Genomic DNA, 17,253 nt, shown 5'->3' on the forward strand with positions numbered 1-17,253 from the left:
ACCTTGCAATCAATTTATTTATACCTTTTAGCAATAACAACAGAGTTACAAGGAATGTTGGTAAGACACAATCCTACATACAAAAATGCAAAGCAATAAATACATTCTTGCATATTAAATACCATAAATGGGGATCAGTCAGGTGATATAATGTAGCTTAATATCCTAGTATCAACTTGTGCCCTATCCAGCAAACACTTGGTGGCAGATGGTAATAAAATCATGAAAGTGCTTGGTTCTACTACCCTGAAGTGCTGGGGCACATTTAAAAAAAATTAATTTTCTACTCCAGTTGGTTTGTCCTTTTTACAATGATCCATTTATAATCAGTCTGATTGTTGCCTCAATTCATTTCAATCTTAAACTTCTGCATGAGTCCTGCATAATCAGGGTAGTAGAACCAAGCACTTTAATGATTTTATTGCTTAAAATTATCAGGCTGGTGAAATTCAGAGGGATCCCACTTCACTTCTTCATAAACTTAATACATAATTCCTCACATCTATCACTGAGGTAATTTAGAAAGCTGTAAGGTTTCTTTATAGCTTGAACCTGGATAAGTTATTCCACGAAATCGAGTCGTACATGAGCTGATAGCCGAGTAGGCTATAAGCCATGTACGACGAGCATTTTTATTTTTTGCAAATTCAATAAATAATTTTATACAAACTGGCCAAAATAATTTCTGCTAAGAATGTCAACAAACTGGTGAAATGACCAGAGCAATTTGTGAAAAATGCTATTATAATAATAATCATTCTTGAAAAATTAAAAAAAGATGCATTCTTACCATCAAATACTTTTCTTTCCATATATATATATTTTTGTATTTTTAGGGGTTCATTTTCAAGTAGAGTTTTTATTTCATCCTTGGTTTGTTCAGGAGCACGTGCTGCCATTTTGTTTTTCTCTACTCATAATATATGAGCTGATATCCTAGTAGTCGAGTAGCCAATCAGAGAGCTTGGTTGCTCATATCCAGTGAATGTAGATAGAATAATGTATAATACTTTCTTTTGAACTGGCTCAATAAAGTCAGCCCAGGTAACCCAGACTGGGGACGTATATTCAAGAATGGACCTAAGGACTGAACAATAGACCGTAACCAGATCCAAAGGAAAGAGAGCACGGCTCTAAAGCAATCTAATAACGAGTAATCTTTTGTTAGCGTTCTTAATTACAATAAACATTGCATGAGAGATTATTAGAAATATATGCACCTAGTAACTTATAACAGGGCGGCACGGTGGTGTAGTGGTTAGCGCTGTCGCCTCACAGCAAGAAGGTCCTGGGTTCGAACCCCGGGTCCGGCGAGGGCCTTTCTGTGTGGAGTTTGCATGTTCTCCCCGTGTCCGCGTGGGTTTCCTCCGGGTGCTCCGGTTTCCCCCACAGTCCAAAGACATGCAGGTTAGGTTAACTGGTGACTCTAAATTGACCGTAGGTGTGAATGTGAGTGTGAATGGTTGTCTGTGTCTATGTGTCAGCCCTGTGATGACCTGGCGACTTGTCCAGGGTGTACCCCGCCTTTCGCCCGTAGTCAGCTGGGATAGGCTCCAGCTTGCCTGCGACCCTGTAGAAGGATAAAGCGGCTAGAGATAATGAGATGAGATGAGATGAGATGAGTAACTTATAACTCTGAGCTCGTTCCAGAGGCACAGGGTTATCATTAGAGCGCCTGGTTCACAAGGCTTATAATGTAAAAAAAAAAAAAATCAATAAGCATATCTTTGCATTAAAAAAAAATTTAACTTAATACCCCTTTCACTAGCAAAAAATGCGAGCCGTTTAAATTATTTACACATTAAAAAATTAATTTTATACTCCAGTTGGTTTGTCTTTTTTACAATGATCCATTTATAATCCGTTTGATTGTTGCTTCAATTCATTTCAATCTTAAACTTCTGCATGAGTCCTAATTATCTGATCGTTTCACACCAATTCATTAGTGATTATACCATTACAAACGAGTCTAGTCTTTACCTCGCTGATACTCTGTGCTTTAGAAAAATGTATGAAAGAAAATCCAGAGCATTGTGTGTAAAATTCCCTGTTAAAACTCTGGTTCATTTTAACTGCCTTAAAACAAAATGTATGCTTTATTAATAATAATAATAATAATAATAATAATAAAGGATGGCCTCACAGAAGGTAGAAATAGCAGTAGAGTGAGTTTTAATTCCAGACCAGTAGGATTTAGTGGTCATAACACAAATTATCCTATCCACATTCACTGGATATGAGCAATCGCGTGCTCTGATTGGCTACTCTACTACTAGGCTATCAGCTCATATACCATGAGTAGAGAAAAACAAAATGGCGGAGCGTGTTGCTGAAACAACCGAGGACGAAATAAAAACTACTCGAAAACAAAACCCCCAAAAATACAAAAAAAGCAACAAAATATGGAATGAAAGTATTTGATGGTAAGAACATATGTTTTTTATTTTTCAGTAATTATTATAGCATTTTTCACAAATTGCTCCTGTCTTTGTCGGTTTGTTAACATTGTTCATCTTTAAACATTAAAATTTGTTTAATTTTTTTTAGACTGGTTCAAAAGCTCAAAGAAGTTTGAAAATTGCACAAGTGAAATGTCCAAGGAAGAATGAAATAAATGTCTAAAGCTATTCTATACCTCGGCACGACAGCAAGACGGCACTTTCTACAAAAAAACAACACTAAAAAAAGTCAATTCGTGCAGCCTTCAATAGGTTTTTAAGAAGTTTTGAATCTGATTGTCAGACGTCTTGTATAAAGTTTTTTATTTATCAAATTTGCTAAAAATAAAAATGTGCCGTATTTCAAAATCCAGTGATTGTGGGTAGAATAAAAGAGTTATTCCATTCAATCTCGTCGTGCATGGTTTATAGCCAACTCAGTGCTACACACCTTGTGTGTATCAGCTCATGTATGATTCGATTTCATGGAATAACTTAAATATTTATGAACAAGCTGCATGTTCTGTGGCTCAAAAACACCGCTCAGGTATTTTAGTGGTTATTGACTGGTGCTGTGCTACATCATGAAAGAAAACAATACAAGGAGGATATGTTTATCATATTAAAAAAAATTAAAAACAGGTTTTGTTGACAATAATATTTCAAATCATTTTACATAACTGAAAAAGCTAAAACTGTTAATAAAGTAAAAGACATTTATTTTACTTCCATAACCTGTAGACACCGAGAGCAATGGCCAAACATGAGAAGATGCACGCTGTGGAAAAATATCAAGACAGATATTGGTATTTTGGAATTGATGTACAGTATCTGGTAATACATGAAGCAAAGTGTCTGATCTTGGCGTACCTGCGAGATATCGGATCGTCTGAAGCTTCAGCGATTCCAGGAGCGTTTTCAGCGAAGCCACTTCGATGTCTATTTTCTTGGTGGTTTCGATTGCGCTAGTTTCAATTTCAGCATTCTAAACATTACAAAAAGACAGACAGCTTTTAAACTAAATATCGGATTTTATTATTTTTTTATTCTTCTAATCAGCTTCACTCCCTCACAACCTACCTTTTTGTGAAACTCAGAGGTGATTTCCATCAATTTTTTCTCTTGCTCTGTGAACTGATGCATGAGAAACTGGTTCAGTTTTTTGGTGTATATAAAGCATCTACACTCAAGCCCGAAATTATTCATACCCCTGGCAAATTTTGACTTAAAGTTACTTTTATTCAACCAGCAAGGGTTTTTTTTGACCGGAAGTGAGACAGGCTTCTCCCAAAAGATAAGACCATGTACAAGAGGCATCATTGTGGAAAAAATTATTTCTTAGCTTTTATTTACATTTCAACAAAAAGTGGCATGTCCAAAATTATTCATACCCTTTGCAAACTGTCACAGTCTATGGGAAAATCCAAAGTTCTATACCATTCCAAATAGTCCAAGCTGTTCTAAAGCATCCTAATTACCCTGATTAATTGGGAACAGCTGTTTTAATCAACTCAACAGGTGAAAAACAGCAGCTCTCTGCAGTTGGTTTGTGGACAGTCATGGCTAAGACAAAGGAGCTCCCTGAGGACCTGAGGCTGCGCATTGTGGCTGCTCACAAGTCAGGAAAGGGCTATAAGGCCATATCTAAATGTTTTCAAGTTCCAGTGGCTACAGTGCAAAGTATTATTAAAAAATATAAGACGTTCCACACTGTGGAAAATCTCAGAGGACGTGGTCAGAAGCCAAAAGTGACACCTGTGCTGGCCAGGAGGATAGTGAGAGAGATGGAAAAAAATCCAAGGATCACCACCAAGGCCATCCTGGTGAATCTGAGCTCTGCTGGTGGCAAGATCTCAAGGCAGACAGTCCAACGGACACTGCACACTGCTGGGTTCCACAGACGCAGACCAAGGAGGACGCCACTTCTCCAGATAAGGCACACAAAAGCCCGCTTGGCCTTTGCAAATGCTCATCTGGACAAAGAAGAAGACTTCTGGTCTTCTGTTTTATGGTCAGATGAAACAAAAATTGAATTGTTTGGCCACAATGATGTGTCCTTCATTTGGCGTAAAAAAGGAGAAGCCTTCAACCCTAAGAACACCATCCCCACTGTCAAACATGGTGGTGGAAACCTAATGTTTTGGGGGTGTTTTTCAGCCAATGGACCAGGGAACCTAATCACAGTAAATGGCACCATGAAAAAAGAGCAGAACATCAGGATTCTCAATAACAACATCAGGCAGTCTGCAGAGAAACTTGGCCTTGGGCACCAGTGGACATTTCAGCATGACAACGACCCAAAACACACAGCAAAAATGGTGAAGAAATGATTGGCTGACAAAAACATTAACATTTTGCAGTGGCCCAGCCACAGTCCTGACTTAAATCCAATCAAGAATCTGTGGAGGGAGCTAAAGGTCAGGGTGATGGCAAGGAGACCCTCCAACCTGAAAGAGTTGGAGCTCATCGCTAAAGATGAATGGGCAAAAATACCAGTGGAGACATGCAAAAAGCTGGTCAGCAATTATAGGAAGCGTTTGATTGCTGTAATAGCCAATAAAGGCTTTTCTATTGATTATTGAGAAGGGTATGAATAATTTTGGACATGCCACTTTTTGTTCAAATGTAAATAAAAGCTGAGACATTTTTTTTTCCACAATGATGCCTCTTGTACATTGTCTTATTATCTTCTGTGAGACGCCTGTGTCATTTCCAATCAAGAAAAAACTTGCTGGTTGAATAAAAGTAACTAAGTCAAAATTTGCCAGGGATATGAATAATTTTGGGCTTGACTGTAATTAAGCTTTTTACAAACTCGGAAACAGGATACACAAGCAGGAGGTTACTTACGATGTCGATTACTCGATTTCGCTCAAAATTTATATCCAACTTTGCATCTGCTCTGATTTTTTTACTTTCCTCCTTCGATCAAAAGACACAACGTTAAAGATCAATGTAACATTAATAACCATGATGACAAAAATCAGCCTGCAGTTGACGTCATTCATTCAGGCAGAAGAGCTTCTACTCACAAGCAGTCTGTTCTTGATCTGTTCAAGTTCAGTCTTCATTTTCTAAACAAAATAGTACTGAGTTTAACAAGACAATAAAATCATAAAAAGAAACAAAAACACTTTATTCCATGGATCAGAAACGCATCTGATCAAGCAAGACATGCTTTCTAAGTTTTGGACTTTTGGAGCATCGAAGCTAAAAACTAAGCTAAGTGTACAATCTAGATCTAAATCTAGAACTCTCTGTGATGTTTGGTATTGATTATGTATGGATTTTTTTTAACTGATAGCTATGAGTGCACAACTAGAAACAGGTTTCAGACACCAGAAATGTGTGGCCATTGAGGAAAACCTGTCAGACATTGCCACAACTAAATTCTATCCAACAGCCAAAAAAAGTTTCGACCAAAATGTGGTTTTTTTCTGAAACAAAAACAGCACACTGACACTTCAAACTGATTAACAGTTATTCCATGAAATCGAGTTGTTCATTGGCTATAAGCCATGTACGACAAGCTTGAGTGGAATAACTGTTTGATTCTATCCACATTCACTGGATTTTGAGAAACAGAGCAGTTTTATTTTTATTTTTTGCAAATTCGATAAATAAAAACTTTGTACAAAACGTCCGACAAAATCGTTTCCACTTAGAATGTAAACAAGCCAGCGAAATGACAGGAGCAATCAGTGAAAAATGCTATCATCATAATTCTTAAAGAATAAAAAAAGAAATGTTCTTAGCATCAAATACTTTGATTCCATATTTTGTTGCTTTTTTTTGGGGGGGGGGGTTGATTTTGAGTACAGTTTTTATTTCATCCTCAGTTGGTTCAGCAACACATGCCGCCATTTTCTTTTTCTTCTGTAGGGTTTTTTGGCGGTTGGAAAACCAAATTAAAGATGCATTACCATCGACTGGACTGGAGTGTGGAACAGGAGATATTGGGGGGGGGGGAACAACTATATTCGTTTTGCTATTTCTGTTTTTTTTTTAAATACTTGATAAAGTGATATATGTGACTTGATGCTAGAGGTCTGCGCGGGTCGGATTTTTCAGTCCCGTTCCCGCCCGCGCCCGCAAAGAATTATGATTTTTCAGTCCCGCCCACGCCCGCAAAGAATTATGATTTTCAGTCCCACTCCCGCCCGCAAATCCCGCATGATGCAGACGTTCGCGTTATTTCTCAGGAAAGTTCTTGTCTTGACACAGCGTGATGGTGCTCCGCCCCCTACTTTGAGTGGATTTGAGCATAAATATCTACAGCTCACGTTCACGTTTGTTATTATTTACCTTGTTTCTGAATTCGGAATGTTGAAATGGCAGCATGTAGACCTAATAATAATAATTATTTAAGTAGGCTAATCATTTAAGTATGCACTCTCCCGTGGTGCGTCTCCTATGAATAATTAGTGTGAAAGGAGAGATGGATCGCACTCTTGAACTTATTCTTTTAGTTACATTTCTTTTCAGTTGTTTTTAGCAGCAGAAGGAGACAAACGTTTTGGCTGTTGCCTTCGTCAGTGTCTCTAATAATAATAATTATTATTATTATTATTTAAGTAGGCTAATCATTTAAGTATGCGCTCTCCCGTGGTGCGTCTCCTATGAATAATTAGTGTGAAAGGAAGAGGAAAGGAATCGGAAACGTACGAGAGTTATTTATCCTCTCCTGGATCAGAATCAGAATTCTGATGACCAGCTCATCTAAGGTGTCATTGAGGCATCATGTTAGTGTGGGTCACTGGAGGCTGGGTGTGAACGGCGAGTCATTAGAGTGATCAAAGGATTGCCCGTTAGGGTGATCAATGGCAAATTTAAGATGCCATTCCTCACTCAATCTGGCAATCTGACTCTCTCTGCAAATTTAGGCATCTTAAAATGTTTTTATTAATGCCAAATAAAATATCCAGCACAAATTATATATGATAGACATAAATTAATAATTTATAAATTTTATTTTAAACACGTTTTTAGTTAGCGGGACTGCAGCTTATCACCTCTCGCGCCCGCATATGTGCACTCCCGCTCCCGCCCGCGCCCGCAATGAGCTTTCAAAATTTGTCCCGCGTCACACTGCTTTGCGGCGGGTCCCGCGAGTCCCGCGGGAGTGCAGGGCTCTACTTGATGCACTCCACCATTTTGTTTTTCTCTACTCACTGTATATGAGCTGATATCCTAGTAGTTGAGTAGCCAATCAGAGTGCATGATTGCTCATATCCAGGGAATGTGGATAGAATAAAATATATTTCACCCAAATGTTTAATTTCACCAAGGCTATTTTGCTGCAGAGTTCATGTTAGATAAGGAAATTTTAATAAACTGGGTAATAACGATGTCTAGATCCCTGAGTTCCTCACACAGTGAATGTCACACTTTGTTCAAGCTGTTGGATAGCTACAGTCCAGTATGTACTCAGTATGTATTCAGATGCCAACTCTCCAAATGTCTGATGTTCTTCTGTATGTCAGTCTGAACAGAATAGTTAAATGCCAAATTTTCTCCCTTTTCACTTTTTGGGAGGAAGCAGTATTTAAAATGCTATAACGTCTGTTTGAGATGTACGCACTAGAAAAACATATTTCTGTTCAACGAATCCTGTAGTTTTCATAACTATAGAGTAAAAAAATGCAAAGAGTTTTTCCAATCTGCTTCACAAAGATTTAGGCTTTTCATTTATACATCGATATAAACCTTTTGAAAACACACTGCAAAATCTAAACCTAAAACTCTTTAGTTAATTTAATCTAAAGCGTGTCCACTCTAATTCTTTTGGTTATAAAAGAGGCGCAAGAAACATACTGCGTTTTCCGATCTTAAGTTGGCAAATTCACTTTTCTCAAGAATAACCATGTCCTTCCTAATGGAATCCAGATGAGCCATAATTTGCTGGAGCGCGATTTCCTGCAACAGAAACACTTGGTGAAGAAAAGCAGCACTGTAATTAGTATATATTTACAGCATGTTCCTGTTTGACTCTTTACCTGATGAGCTCCTGTTACCATGTCCCTGTATACAATGTCCATGTTGGCTGTTGTCAGAGTGACCAGCGCATTGACGATCAACTCTGCCTGCTTCTTCTCAAATCCTACACACATTAGAGCTTGGAGTGTTAACAATCTGGCATCAACGTTCCTCAGAACTCTCTTAATTTCTGTACAAATTCGACATAAACTATTAAAAATATAACATTTTGAATTGTAACAGGACATTCTATGAAAGATCTCAACAAAAGTCCAAACCAAAATCTGATTTAAATATAACAGCTTCACCAGAAGCTTGAGTTCATTATAAGACTCAAAATATAAACTAGACAGAGACTGTGACTAAAGTTACAGTGATTTGTGCTAGCTCTTACAAACCGGAACGTCTGGTCACTGTACCCAATAGATCTGGAACGGTAAGAGATAGAGAATGGCGCTTAGTGAGGAAAAAGCCCGTGGATCATTCCAGTTCAGTGATCCAGATCAGCACCAAAAGTCATAGCAATGTAATTCAGCCCAAAGGTATTCTGCATGTGAAATTTGGTAACAACTGGTTGAAAACTGAGGGAGAAATAGCGTCCTAAAAACGTTAGGATAATAAAAAAATAATAATAATAATAATAGGAAGAAAGTATAAAGATCCTGAGTGAGAGTAACAATTTGCACTACCGCTACTAGCACAAATTAAAAAGAGACCCAGTAAAACCTGCCAAACACAATGTTGACAAGCCTGAGCTTAATCCAGTATGACACAAGAAAAATGAGCAGCATCACAGAATTGAAGTAATCCTGTAAGTAGGAATAAGCCAAAAGGTTTGTCCATACCCATGTGCAGGACTTATCAACAGTTACACTCTCAGAAAAAAGTTCATTCTAAAGGAACACTTAAGGGCTCTTTAAAGAAGAACTGAAGGCAAATTTTTTATTATCAAAATTCTATTTATCTCATTTTATTAAATATAGGAATGCATTTTTGATAGCTATTTTGTCACTGCTATAGCAAGTTATGAGTGTTTGAAATATGCTCTGTAATATATCAGTCCATATGTCAAAGCAATGGCCGTAAACGAGATTCACTGAGACCTGTGCGAGACATCGTAGGACAGAAGCAAAACGTACAGCGGAAATCAAAGTGACCAACATCTACCAACGTTGTCAAAAGACGCGCACGCCCTCTTTCAAATGCTGACGTAATCAAGCTGGAAGTTTTCCCTGCGTCCGAAATCGCTCCCTACTCACTATAAAGGGCACTATATAGTGGGGAAGACATTTTGTAGTGCTGTCCAAAACCTTAGTGAGGATTATGTGGGAAATACGCTCAGTATAATATGTATTTATCACAAAAATACATGCATGCATTTATTATTTTGAAAACCCACCAGCCGCCTGATCTGGCATGTTTTAATTTTGCGACAGTAATGATGTAAATACCAGCACGACAGACTAGTCCTTATCCTGTCGTCTTTCCAACGCTGACACTTCACGTTTGAAGTCTCGCACAAGTCTCGTGAAAATCGCGCGGATAAGCAACGTCTGCTGTGAACCATACGAACTATATTCAACATGGCTAAAAACCGAAAAGGCTGATAAGTGTAATATAATATGCCAATATGAGTCATGATATAAGGTTAATAAAATTGAAAACCCAATTGAATAACACGTTAATTAAGAAATAAAGCAAGTTTAAAAATGACTTCAGTTCCCCTTTATGTTTGTCCCAATGGGGGAATCATTAAAGGTTTCATATAGAAGCCTACAAAGGAGGGTTTTCCAATGAGAGAGAGGTCTACATAAAGCCATTGCACTGTTTCCTCCATATCTATATGGATAGGCTGAGCTGATAGGCTTTGCCAAAGGACCCAACAAGGTGCTGGGACTTGAACCCCCAACTCTCCAACCAGTAACCCTGAACCTTAACTCACTGAGCCACAACTGTCCCATGTGAAACCAATACGACTGCTTCTTTCAGCTGCTCCTGTTAGGAGTTGCCACAGTGGATCTGTTCTGTATATTTGATTTGGCATAGGTTTTATGCCGGATGCCCTTCCTGACGCAACCCTCCCCAATCTGTCCGGACCGGCATTAAACATGCACTGGCTTGTACAACCCCAGTGGGGGGGGGTGTATTTTACCTAATCTGCATGTCTTTGAACTGTAGGGGAAAACGGAGCACCTGGAGGAAACCCACACAGAAACGGACAGAAAAGAAAAAGAAAGAAAACTTTATTCAACAACTTTATTCATCACACACTTGTGAAATTCCTCTCTGCATTTAACCCATCTGAAGCAGTGAACACACACATGCGTGAGCAATGAGCACACACACATACCCAGAGCAGTGGGCAGCCATGCTAACAGCGCCCGGAGAGCAGTTGGGAGTTAGGTGCCTCGCTCAAGGGCACCTCAGCCCAAGGCCGTCCCATATTAACCTAACCGCATGTCTTTGGATTGTGGGGGAAACTGGAGCACACCCACGCAGACAACATGCAAAAAGAAAGGCCCCCACCAAATGCAAACCCAGAACCTTTCTCCCCCCCCACCAAATCTGTCCCTCTGAGTTACATGTCGGCCCTGGGATCGAGATGCTGACCTCTTCTGCTCCTCGGACCTGCCTGATCCATCCTGGTGCCCTCCGTCTGGTTGGAGTCTCATCGCATCGCTCCTGTGGAGGGCAGCCCCATGTGGACAGTTGGGGGTTGCGCCTGGAGGATGCTCTGGACTCTTGCAGTGGTGCTTTTGTGGCTGGGGACTGCAGTTGACTTGCTGACTTTGGGACTGCAGTTGTCGTGAACGGTTTTGCGCTCGGGTTTCCGTCGGTGGGGGGTTTATAGCATCAACGAAGCTGACTTTATGCTAGGACTGTTAATGTTATAGTAATGTTGTCTGTTGTTGCCCAAATGAGGATGGGTTCCCTTTTGGGTCTGGTTCCTCTCGAGGTTTCTTCCTCGTGTCATCTGGGGGAGTTTTTCCTTGCCGCCGTCGCCACAGGCATGCTCATTGGGGATAGATTAGGGATAAAATTAGGTCATATTTTAAGTCGTTCAAATTCTGTAAAGCTGCTTTGCGACAATGTTTATTGTTAAAAGCGCTATACAAATAAACTTGATTTGACTTCTTGCTGTGAGGTGACCATGCTAACCCTTGGGGGTGGCACGGTGGTGTAGTGGTTAGCACAGTTGCCTCACAGCGAGAAGGTCCTGGGTTTGAACCCAGTGGCTGGCGGGGGCCTTTCTGTGTGGAGTTTGTATAGGACTGTGTGTGTTTTCACTGCTTCAGATGGGTTAAATGCAGAGGATGAATTGAAGTGTGACAAATAAAGGTTTCTTCTTCTAACCACCGTACCACCTGGTGCATGAACATACAAACTCTACACAGAAAGGCCTTGTTCGGGTGTGAGGTTCGAGCCCAGAACCTTCTTGCTAACCACTGCACCACCATATGTCATAATAATAAAAAAGTATAATTTTGTTCAGGGGTGGCACGGTGGTGTAGTGGTTAGTGCTGTTGCCTCACAGCAAGAAGGTCTGGGTTCGAGCCCCGTGGCCGGTGAGGGCCCTTCTGTGCGCAGTTTGCATGTTGTCCACGTGGGTTTCCTCCGGGTGCTCCGGTTTCCCCCAAAGACATGCAGGTTTGGTTAACTGGTGACTCTAAATTGACCGTGAGTGTGAATGGTTGTCTGTGTCTATGTGTCAGCCCTGTGATGACCTGGCGACTTGTCCAGGGTGTACCCCGCCTTTCGCCCGTAGTCAGCTGGGATAGGCTCCAGCTTGCCTGCGACCCTGTAGAAGGATAAAGCGGCTAGAGATAATGAGACGAGATGAATTTTGTTCATGTCAAATCTATGCAGAAATTCTGACTTTTTAAGGGGTTTACAAACTTTTTAGCACCACTGTACCGTTAGACTCCAGCTCTCTGACAAGGGCATGACTGTCAAAGGTGAGTTTCCTCTGCTCCAGGGGTGTGAGCTCCACCTTCCGCACATCATATGACCTCCTACTGCCAGTCACGTGGAGCCCTGAATAAAAACACAACCAGCTCAGACAATAAACCTGCAATATCATATCAGTTATGCAAAAAAAAAAAGTTAAACAGCCACAAGCACCGCATCGACTTTACCTCTCGCAGAAAGCCAGGATGATGTCGGCCTGACCCACTGATGAGCTCGGACATGCTGTCTGATCTGAACAGCACAGTACCTGTGGAAGAGCGACCTCCAGGGCATGATCCACAACTATTATCTGCTTATTTATGGCTTAAAAACAGCAAGTCACACTAACATGCTTGTTATAACGTTATGAGGTAGTGTTGAATTACCTAACCCAAGGAACAGATCAACCTTTCCAACACACCAGCTCAGTTCTACAGTCACTTACACCACTTCATTCCGGTTTCATTCTAAACGACTCCCTGCTTCCTACACACTCAACGAAAATGTATTTAGAATCGACTCTCCGATTCTTTGAACTGGGAAATACGGAGTCGACTCCGAAGCTTTCTGTACCAACCAGTGACTGTGTATCAGAGGCGGACAGTAACAAAGTACTTGAGTTCTGTACTTAACCAGATACACAGAACCTTTATTTTTAAATACATTTCTGATTGGATAGTATCTCCATCCTTGACTCTTGTATACTGCATAAATAGGAATTTTAAAATATATACTAGCGCATCTCAAAAAATTAGAATACCATGAAAAAGTTCCTTTTTTTCATAATTTAATTCAACAAGGCAAACTTTCATATATTCTATATTCATTACATGTAAAGTGAAATATTTAAAGCCTTTTTTGTTTTAATTTTGATGATTATGGCTTATAGCGGGGCGGCACGGTGGTGTAGTGGTTAGCGCTGTCGCCTCACAGCAAGAAGGTCTGGGTTCGAGCCCCGGGGCCGGCGAGGGCCCTTCTGTGTGGAGTTTGCATGTTCTCCCCGTGTCTGCATGGGTTTCCTCCGGGTGCTCCGGTTTCCCCCACAGTCCAAAGACATGCAGGTTAGGTTAACTGGTGACTCTAAATTGACCGTAGGTGTGAATGTGAGTGTGAATGGTTGTCTGTGTCTATGTGTCAGCCCTGTGATGACCTGGCGACTTGTCCAGGGTGTACCCCGCCTTTCGCCCGTAGTCAGCTGGGATAGGCTCCAGTTTGCCTGCGACCCTGTAGAAGGATAAAGCGGCTAGAGATAATGAGATGAGATGAGATGGCTTATAGCTCGTGAAAATCAGAAATCCAGTATCTCAAATTATTAGAATATTCCCTAAGATCAATCAAAAAAAGGATTTACAATACAGAAATGTCCAACTTCTGAAAAGTATATTCATTTATACACTCAATACTTGGTTGGGGCTCCTTTACCATGAATCACTGTATCAATGCGGTGTGGCATGGAGGTGATCAGTCTGTGGCACTGCTGAGGTGTTATTGAAGCCCAGGTTGCTTTGATAGTGGCCTTCAGCGTATCTGTATTTTTGGGTTGGGTGTTTCTCATCTTCCTCTTGACAATACCCCATAGATTCGGTTCAGGTCAGGCAAGTTGGCTGGCCAATCAAACACAGTAATATCATGGTCAGCAAACCATCTGGTAGTAGTTTTGGCACTGTGGGTAGGTGCTAAGTCCTGCTGGAAAAGGAAATCAGCATCTCCAAAAAGCTCGTCAGCAGATGGAAGCATGAAGTGCTCTAAAATCTCCTGGTAGATGGCTGCGTTGACTTTGGACTTGATAAAATACAGTGGACCAACACCAGCAGATGACATGGCACCCCAAATCATCACAGACTGTGGAAACTTCACACTGGGCTTCAAACACCTTGGATTCTGTGCCTCTCCACTCTTCCTCCAGACTCTAGAACCGTGATTTCCAAATTAAATGCAAAATGTACTTTCATCTGAAAAGAGGACTTTGGACCACTGAGCAACAGTCCATTTCTTTCTCTCCTTAGCCCAGATAAGACACTTCTGACATTGTCTCTGGCTCAGGAGTAGCTTGATATTAGGAATGCGAAAGTTGTATCCCCTTTCTTGAAGATGTCTGTTCGTGATGGGTCTTGATACACTGACACCAGCCTCAGTCCACTCCTTGTGAAGCTCTCCCAAGTTCTTGAATCAACTTTTCTTGACAATCCTCTCAAGACTGCGGGCATCCCTGTTGCTTGTGCACCTTTTCAAGCCACCCTTTTCAGCAATGACCTTTTGTGGCTTACCCTCCTTGTGGAGGGCATCAGTGATCATCTTCTGGACAACAGTCAAGTCAGCAGTCTTCCCCATGATTGTGGTTGTGTGTACTGAACTAGACCGAGAGATACACTGTGTTCATACTGTTTTACTCAAACTCGAAATGAAATATTCTAATATTTTGAGATTTATTTTTTGTTTTTGTACTGTATGCCATACTGATTAAAATTAAAATAGAAAAATGCTTGAAACATTTTCATTTATGTGTAATGAGTCTATAATATATAACATTTTCACTTTCTTAAATAACTGATGGAAAATATTGAACTTTTTCACAATATTCTAATTTTTTGAGATGCACTAGTATATATTTCTGAGAGTGGATGGCACAGTGGTGTAGTGGTTAGCACTGTCGCCTCACAGCAAGAAGGTCTGGGTTCAAGCCCCGTGGCCGGCGAGGGCCTTTCTGTGCGGAGTTTGCATGTTGTCCGTGTGGGTTTCCTCCGGGTGCTCCGGTTTCCCCCACAGTCCAAAGACATGCAGGTTAGGTTAACTGGTGACTCTAAATTGACGGTAGGTGTGAATGGTTGTCTGTGTCTATGTGTCAGCCCTGTGATGACCTGGCGACTTGTCCAGGGTGTACCCCACCTTTTGCCCGTAGTCAGCTGGGATAGGCTCCAGCTTGCCTGCGACCCTGTAGAACAGGATAAAGCGGCTAGAGATAATGAGAATATCGTACTTTTTACTCCACTACATTTCTATCAAGGTCCTTGTTACTCGTTACTATGAAGCAGCTTTGAAAGTGGATGTTTTTTACTTTTCTTTTATAAAACGTGATTAGTTTTTCCGCAGGTGACACTGAGACAGCCAGTCAGTAATCATTAGGGTCACGTCATGTCCATAGACTGTATAAAATCAAGTTCAATGATTCCTCAGCAGCATTATTTGAACACGATCAGTTGATGGCAGAATGGAAGGAGGCGGTTCTTCTGGGGAATGCACACACACCCATGGCCATACCTCGAACCTGTGTTTCAGTTTTCTGAAAGGCTTAAAGATTCGTTTCATTTTAAACGTTTGCTTTGTTTGCCAAAACGAACCACATCATGCCTTACAAAAACTCGCCGTCCGACCTACGGAAGCATATTTAGGGATGTAAACGTTTTATTCCAAGAGAAAGCTTGCAATGAAGTTGTCTGTGCTTTTAGAGCTAGCGATAACGTTGCAATAGCTATGCAGTCCATCCCATCCCATCCATCCATTCATTATCTGTAGCCGCTTATCCTGTTCTACAGGGTCGTAGGCAAGCTGGAGCCTATGCTGTGCAGTCTGGTTAGTCAAATGACTTTCTATGGATTTGCCCACCAAGTTGCCATCACCTTGACCACGGCTAACGTTTACACATAGCTAGTTAACTTGGACACTCTTAGTTAGCATGTAAAAACGGAGTTACGCTAACATGAAGTACGTTAACTTATCTGAAGTCTCATCATCTCTAGCCGCTTTATCCTGTTCACAGGGTTGCAGGCAAGCTGGAGCCTATCCCAGCTGACTACGGGCGAAAGGCGGGGTACACCCTGGACAAGTCGCCAGGTCATCACAGGGCTGACACATAGACACAGACAACCATTCACACCTATGGTCAATTTAGAGTCACCAGTAAACCTAACCTGCATGTCTTTGGACTGTGGGGGAAACCGGAGCACCCAGAGGAAACCCATGCAGACACGGGGAGAACATGCAAACTCCGCACAGAAAGACCCTCGCCGGCCACGGGGCTCGAACCCGGACCTTCTTGCTGTGAGGCGACAGCGCTAACCACTACACCACTGTGCCGCCCTTATCTGAAGTCTTTTCAGAAATATGTTTTAGCATAATCTTGCTAAATAAACAGAATGTAGAAATCTTTCTTTTCTAGAAGCGTTAGCTACCCAATATGATTTCGAGTTTGAAGAGTTTGCTAGCATGTCAGGTGGAGTTTCACTGACTAGCTAGCTTAACATTAAACCGCCATGATGGCATGGCATGTGTTTGTTTTGTGAATTCATATTTCTGTCTTTGGTAACGGCGTTAGGTTTTGTAAGTGTTGCGGCAATAATACAACGATGCGTTGACAGAAAATGTACTTTTAATACTTAAGTATTTTTAAAAGCAAGTACTTTAACTTAAGTAAAAATTTGACTGGACAACTTTCACTTGATGAGTGGGATCTGTACTTTGACTTAAGTAATGAAGTTGGGTACTTTGTCCACCTCTGCTGTGTATATATATGGCTCTGTAATTGTATACTTAAATATCGTTTCCTTCTTGCCTTGGGTTTTATTTTGTGGAATCGATAATCGACTCTTTTTGGAAATAAATATCTTCTCTTAGGACTAGGAGTCAATTTCAAAAGATTCCCGATTCTCTGAATACCAGAGTCGACTCTATAGTCCATAGGTAGTGGAATTGAGAATCATTCCACCCACAGTAAAGACTCCAGCGATTCATAACACGTTGAATCAGAATGGGAGTCGAATTTCTCGAATCCGACATCCTGCACCCTATTGAGTGCACTTCATATCAACTATGAAGGCATTTGGGATCGAGCCATTACTACTGTCTTTCGTCATACTTCCGGAAACAAGCGTTGCTGTGGGTTGTGTTTTAAATA

At 40.9% G+C, this 17,253-nt stretch overlaps 1 protein-coding gene across 4 annotated transcripts; it reads right to left on the bottom strand.

The window, feature by feature from the left end:
- Window positions 1–1,525: 1,525 nt before the first annotated feature.
- Window positions 1,526–12,814, bottom strand: ccdc90b (coiled-coil domain containing 90B). Of its 4 annotated transcripts, XM_060936120.1 has the most exons (10): window positions 12,749–12,759; window positions 12,551–12,630; window positions 12,312–12,449; window positions 8,435–8,538; window positions 8,253–8,354; window positions 5,471–5,512; window positions 5,289–5,360; window positions 3,519–3,572; window positions 3,309–3,423; window positions 1,526–3,216 (listed from the first exon to the last, which is right to left on the bottom strand). In XM_060936120.1, the coding sequence occupies exons 4-10, from the start codon at window positions 8,474–8,476 to the stop codon at window positions 3,161–3,163; spliced, it is 483 nt and encodes a 160-aa protein (XP_060792103.1). In that variant the 5' UTR covers window positions 8,477–8,538; window positions 12,312–12,449; window positions 12,551–12,630; window positions 12,749–12,759; the 3' UTR covers window positions 1,526–3,160. The 4 variants fall into 4 exon arrangements, with proteins under 4 accessions (XP_060792103.1, XP_060792101.1, XP_060792099.1 ...); XM_060936118.1 differs by having other exon boundaries at window positions 12,330–12,449; window positions 12,551–12,814; XM_060936116.1 differs by having other exon boundaries at window positions 12,551–12,814.
- Between the last annotated feature and the right edge of the window lie 4,439 nt (window positions 12,815–17,253).

The sequence above is a fragment of the Neoarius graeffei genome, chromosome 12, assembly GCF_027579695.1.
Source record: "Neoarius graeffei isolate fNeoGra1 chromosome 12, fNeoGra1.pri, whole genome shotgun sequence".
Classification (NCBI taxonomy): Eukaryota; Metazoa; Chordata; class Actinopteri; order Siluriformes; family Ariidae; genus Neoarius; species Neoarius graeffei.